General features: G+C 35.7%; 1 protein-coding gene across 4 annotated transcripts; it reads right to left on the reverse strand.

The window, feature by feature from the left end:
- Positions 1-1,379: 1,379 nt before the first annotated feature.
- LOC125215117 lies at positions 1,380-4,671 on the reverse strand. Of its 4 annotated transcripts, none has more exons than XM_048116437.1 (6): positions 4,385-4,671; positions 4,188-4,302; positions 3,980-4,094; positions 2,974-3,832; positions 1,965-2,119; positions 1,380-1,843 (listed from the first exon to the last, which is right to left on the reverse strand). In XM_048116437.1, exons 1-4 carry the CDS (start codon positions 4,483-4,485, stop codon positions 3,204-3,206), a joined length of 960 nt encoding a protein of 319 aa, XP_047972394.1. In that variant the 5' UTR covers positions 4,486-4,671; the 3' UTR covers positions 1,380-1,843; positions 1,965-2,119; positions 2,974-3,203. The 4 variants fall into 4 exon arrangements, with proteins under 4 accessions (XP_047972394.1, XP_047972393.1, XP_047972397.1 ...); XM_048116436.1 differs by having other exon boundaries at positions 1,965-2,126; XM_048116440.1 differs by having other exon boundaries at positions 1,951-2,126; positions 2,974-3,042; positions 4,385-4,668.
- Positions 4,672-6,105: the final 1,434 nt, after the last annotated feature.

A 6,105-nucleotide genomic window follows, 5' to 3' on the forward strand; every position in this document is an offset into this window, starting at 1 on the left:
AGTACTTGGGCTTCTCTTACTTTTCAGCCACTTTAGCCAAAATGCTCCCTACCGTCCAAAAAGCCACATTACAACCTTAATAAAGTCCTTTCTGATTTTAGATTCACATTCACATTCTAGTAGAGGAGATGTTTGATTTGGAGCAAGCCTATGGTAAACACTACTTGTATTTTGATTTGAGAGTATTATTTCTATACAACACACTTTTGAGAGTGAGATACACACTTTTGAGAGTGAGAGTATTATTTCTATACATATACTTTGGAGCAAGCCTATAGTAAACACTACTTGTATAGTGAAGATGACAAACCTACGTCGTAGAAAAATAGAAACCTTAAAATATCCACTTTGAACATATATTTAGACATAAATTAGGAGCAAGTTAAGCACTACTCCACAAGCTTGAAATGGCTGATTTGAACTTGATTGCTGCTGATCATAAACAACGAGCTGTTACTCGTTGTTCCATCAAATCCCAGTTTATATATATGCCAACATTACTCAAATGTTTTTCTCATATTCCACATTTTTCACATTAAAAAAGCACATTTTAGATTCACATTAAAAAGCCCTCACCTTTCAAAGCATTTGAAGGAGAAAACAAACAGAGAGGGAGTCATTCATTGGAGGGGGTCATGCTAATCTTCTTTTATCATTCCAATTTTATCTGTTAAGGAAGATCTGACTGATTCTTAATTGGGTTTCGCTTCAGATTACTTTTAAAAAAAATCTTGTTTTGAGGCAAATAACAAATAAAAGTTAGTTTTGGAGTAATTACCCAACTCTCATGCAAAATATTTTGCATTAATTTTATATTAGTATTAAAAGTTTAAAGTTTCCATGAACTACAAAATTTGTTTAAAAGTTTAATATATTCCATAATTTATGTTTAGATGGACGCCGTTAACTTTTTTGTGGACTTTTTGTGGAGTAATTTAATAGTGGATGTTAAAATTGATAATGTTTTTTGCCATTCTTAATTTTAAGAAAAATTGTGGAATTGTAATATTTAAACCTGAATTATAAAAATAATAGTCAAGATGGCTGTAGACTAATCTTAAAGACATAGAAAAGTGCTTGGAAAGTGTCTTGAAAATTACTCCCTGCATCTTCTATTAATTGGCGCTGTTTGACTTGACACGAGTTTTATGAAATATAGTGAAAAGCTAGAGGAATATGTGTCCCATTTTTTTATATTAATTTCATACTAATAAAATATGAGTGGAATGAGTTAGTGAAATGCACGGTCCATTACAGAAAAATAATAAAAAGGTAATTGTTTGGAACGAATGAAAAAGAAAATAAGTACATAGAATATACTCCATTTCGAAACTTGAAAGGGAAAGAAAAACCTCTTCGCTTATATAGTTATATACATGTTACGGCACCAAAATAATATTTGAAATATTCCCAACTTGGAGGATATTTGAACATGGATAGTAAAGCTCTAATACAAAAACTCTCATATTTCATGTTTCATTACATAAGCTCCATAAATGGTAAGGATGGAGGCTATTTGAACCATTGGAATAAATTCAGAATGGAAGTTACAGTGCTAACCAGAGATGGCCGAGCAAAGCTAAAAGCTCCATTTTCTTTGCCTCATTGATCGAATGCTATCAACGTAGCAACGAGAGTGACTTCACAGTGCTGGTGGCTGTGATATCCCACTGGCTCCACTCCAACGCAGATGCCATGGCAAGCCGGTCGGAGCTGGACGACCTCATAATGCACGCTTGTCAGAGTGGCAAAAGCTGTGTGAGGACACCAACTATGTCAAAGACTTCCCGAACAAGCACTTCAACCTTGGGACCTAGACGTTTGACTCGTTGAATGAGCGACTCTACAAGGGGCAAACAAAGAAGCAGAGAATGAAGAAACCATGGATGAGAACGATGTAACATTCAATGGTAAAGAATGCTGCAGAGAATTCATCAAGAGATTTCTTGCCTCTTGCGGCCTACCATTGGAGGAGGTCGCAAAAGAGCAGAAGAACGTCTCGTCTCTGTCTACGGCTGCAGATAGAGTTCAACTATAGCTGCTTGATCTCTCCACCCTCATCCTCCTCAGCGTCACCTCCCCTTTCTTCCCTAACCACATCGCCATCGTCTCCTTCCACCTATTGACTGTAAAAATCATGTTTCAAATAAAAAAATGTGTAACACTGCACAATATAATCAAGAAAGCAATAAAGGGTTAATGTCTTAAAGTTTGAAGATAATTTGTTCAATCGACATCGATAGAAACGGTAGCAAAGAGAAAAGATGCTATGGACCCACAAACTCACAAGCAGTGCTGCAAAAGCTCTAGACAAAGTGAAAAACTTTAAAGGATAGCAAATAATTGTATTTATATGGCTCTCCACTGCCCTTTTCTTTAGTGGTGTATATTAGAGATAGATTATCCCTTTTGCTTTATAGATGACAAAAATATTAACCAGTCTCGAAAAGGGGGTCGCTCAGTCCTTCCGAGAACACCCAAGTGGATCGATTGGGTGAAGGATTTAGATCTACCCTCACTCTGTCCTCGAGTAAAAAGATGAACAAGAGCAATGATTGTTCAAGTAAATCTTGTGGACCTCAGGCCCACAATATATCCACTTTTATTAGCATGATCGGAACAAAAGGCGAAAGCATGATTCACAATCACTCATCCATTCTTTCAAAAGCCACTTTATCACCTTCCAAACCTAATAAAGCATAATGCAGAACGTAAACTCTAATCTAATTTCGACCAAACACGGCTCTTAATAAAACAAATGGAATGTCATTAGCCTCTTCTTGTAGCTGGCTTTTAAACATGCCTGTTCAAGATAAATCGAAGAAGTATAGTTGAGTTTTTAGGCGAATCTTCGAGCTAGCCTATGTCTGTTCGATGAGACTTATAACTTTATCTGAGTTTATCCCTCTTTACATACAACTATGAACAAATAATTCACGTATACGATGCATAAACTAATACCCTAGAACATACCTGAAAAAAGCAGTTTTCTAATGACAAAAGCATCGGAGTTCATCATCCGCTTTGAGCCTGCTTTCTTTCCTGCAATGAGCAGGGCTGTTTGTAACTGCCAATTCCCGTTGTATCTACTTAGCATACTCATAGTTATCTCTAATGGCAGCATATAATTCTCATCAAAACATGCCCAACTGACAGATTTTGGTTCACTCAATCGTTGCGATGACTACTGGATTTTATCTGATCTACAGTGCCCCCCTATCACCATTTTCCAGCTGTAAGGACCAACTATTCTCAATACCAGCACAAGGAACTACGAGAGAACCTAGCCGCAATGTTAAGTCACAGTCAGCCTGCTGCTCCTTTTCTGAAGCAAGTTCACGGCTGGATGGACAATGAGAGCTCAAAGTATCAAGCTTTAAGGTGGGTGAGCTTGGTTGAGGGGTAATTTCATCACTATCCATAAGTTGGGGAGTCGGAAATGAAGCTCTCGATGGTTCAAGATGATCACCGTAGTGCAAAGGAAACACATGCCATAGGTTCGACGAATTAGAAGCTTCTCCTGATGCATGATGGTTACCACTTGGAACCAAATTGTTAGGTAGCATGACAAATTTCTTGACATGACTCGGATTTCTACGATCATGAGCCTTTATGCACGAAGGTGATGGATTCCTGGTGTCAAATGTCACGTACTGTGGGCAATGGAGGACAAGGGGGCTAATCTTAGCAAGATTTCCATAAATTTCAGAGCTAAAACTGGAGTCAGCAACAAAAGCACCCTCTACATTTTCTGGCCTAAGGTAACATCTAGGCGAATCGTTGCGTTGGCTTCTTGATGATCTCCTAGGAAAGCAACCCAAATGCAATGCAGCTGGTCATAGCATAGACGTCAAAAAAAAGATCACATTTTTAGCATGATTTGTTGATTTTCTTGGAATTTTTTTTCAAGAGGCACAAGCTCAACCTGAAAACTACATGTACAAAATCAACATATAGAGAGTGTTAGCATTGCACACACCTTCAATACAAGGGTGCAAGAAATCCCCAGTTTCAGAGGTCTCGTCTCTTTTGATTATGATGTCAATGGCATCATTTACTCTTTCCCAAAGTGTTTCAAGATCAGAATACTCAGCCTAACCCAAGAGGGGAGAGGTCAATATATGAAGTGGGAGCATAATAAAAAAGCAATCTTGGATGAAATTGAGTAGCATAAACCACAAAGCTACCTCAGAGTTTGCTTTAGAATACATGATTTCTTCAGCTTTCAACACAACAATGGGGAGTTTCTCTTGCCATTCTCTGTTCTTCCTAGTAGCTGAACAATGGACCTCATTCACAATCCTAACAGTACACCAAAATAAGTATAATCTTCAAGAACACCTCCAAAACACACACACACAACACATAGAGATGGAGAAAGTACCTGAAAATCTCTTGAATGAGAGAACCCCTAATGGGGTGGTGCCTATCACTGTGCCAAGCTCTTCTCACACACTCAAAGGGTCTTGGGCCTGGTCTTGGCATCCTAACAAGAGAGAGAAAGGTGGGTTCTTGGTGATGGTGAGGAAACACAACTACAAAAAGAGGGCCTCTCTCTGCTGCTTGACTTGCTCTGTATTTGGGAAAGATAAACAGGAAAATGGCTGTATACAGATGGGTGAGAGGAAAGACACAGTGTTCAAACAGTGAAACCCCACCTAAAAAAACAAATAATTAAAAAAGATTTTATTTAATTTTGGAGGAAGAGAGACAGTGGTGTGTGTGTCCCCCACAGAGCCACATGCCAACTTCCCAGAGCAAGAGACGGCAAAGAGTCATCATCTGTCGGTGACCCTACGGCCTATCCCCAGCCTCACAACATTAACCTCTTTGATAGATCATTTTATTAATTTTGGTGTGTTGGAGTTTTAACATTTTTTTTTCTAATAAATATTGTTTGATAGATCATTTTATTAATTTTTAGTTTATTAAGTTCTTATTCTAATTAATTACCTTTTATTAGATTTTTTAATATCTTTTTTTATTTTATTTGATCCTGTTCCTTATGATGATATATTTTGATTAAAAAGTTTTTTTAAATTGGATTTTTTAATTAACGGAACTTCATAATTCAATTTTTTATATTAATTAAAATTTATTTATTTTCCTTCTTTTCTCTTATTTATTATAAAATTAAATCAATTGCAATATCACCCACCTCAAAATCCACTCTTAATACGTATCACCCCACTACAAAATCAACTTGTAGCCTCATTTTTGTTTTAATAATCATTAACCTATCATATAATATTTGAATTTCAATAGCATGTCTTGAAATTTAAAAACACTAATTGATGCATTTGGCCATATTATGATTGCTCATGATTTTAATTTTGATAAAAATATATGTTTATTGCAGATATAATAAGAGATATAGTTCTTTTAAAATGCATGTTTTATTATTATTATTATTATTATTATTATTATTATTATTATTATTATTCCCTTTACCGAATATCTATCAAGATTATGGCAAATACATTTCCCTCTTATAATTTTTTTAAAAAGCTTAAAACCTGAATTTTCGACTTTTATTTTGTAAAATTTGGAATTTGAGAAAAAAAAACCTAAACCCTTTCCCACAAGATAAATTCCATCATTCTGTAATTCTGTTTATACCCCCACTCTCAAGTAATCCTAAATAAATTAATTTTCCATTTAGTGGAATACTACTTCAATTAAAACGGATTAAAATCAGTATGAATTAAGATTTGGTTCGAGATACAAACTTGGGCTTCTTAGATTTTGTGGGATTGGGCCTCGTGAAGTTTAGAAAAACAAAGAGAGTACTATAGTGTATATGGAGTACAACTATTTTTTTCGTTTTATTACGGGTGTACCGAATCCATCTTCAACGTAATCCGACTAATCCTATTCGATCGAATTTACAGATTAGGACCAAAAGTCTCGAGTGGGTGGCAGAGTTTGAACCCGTGACTTTAAAGTACAACTTATTTTAATTTGTGAGGATGAGAATGAGTTCAAACTTCAATTTTGATGATTTATTTTTACTTTTGCATTATAGACATAAATGGTCCATAATAGAATCTTTTTAAATTTATAATAGTCTATAATAAAAATAAGGGTTTTTGGCCTTAAAACCAC

This window comes from Salvia hispanica, chromosome 3 (assembly GCF_023119035.1).
Source record: "Salvia hispanica cultivar TCC Black 2014 chromosome 3, UniMelb_Shisp_WGS_1.0, whole genome shotgun sequence".
Lineage (NCBI taxonomy): Eukaryota > Viridiplantae > Streptophyta > Magnoliopsida > Lamiales > Lamiaceae > Salvia > Salvia hispanica.

Coding starts and splice junctions, on each gene's coding strand:
- LOC125215117 (XM_048116437.1), bottom strand. CDS start 4,485: ATGCCAAGACCAGGCCCAAGACCCTTTGAGTGTGTGAGAAGAGCTTGG. Junction 4,095..4,187: donor ATTCTAAAGCAAACTCTGAG/GTAGCTTTGTGG, acceptor CTCTTGGGTTAG/GCTGAGTATTCTGATCTTGA. Junction 3,833..3,979: donor CTTGCACCCTTGTATTGAAG/GTGTGTGCAATG, acceptor TGCTATGACCAG/CTGCATTGCATTTGGGTTGC.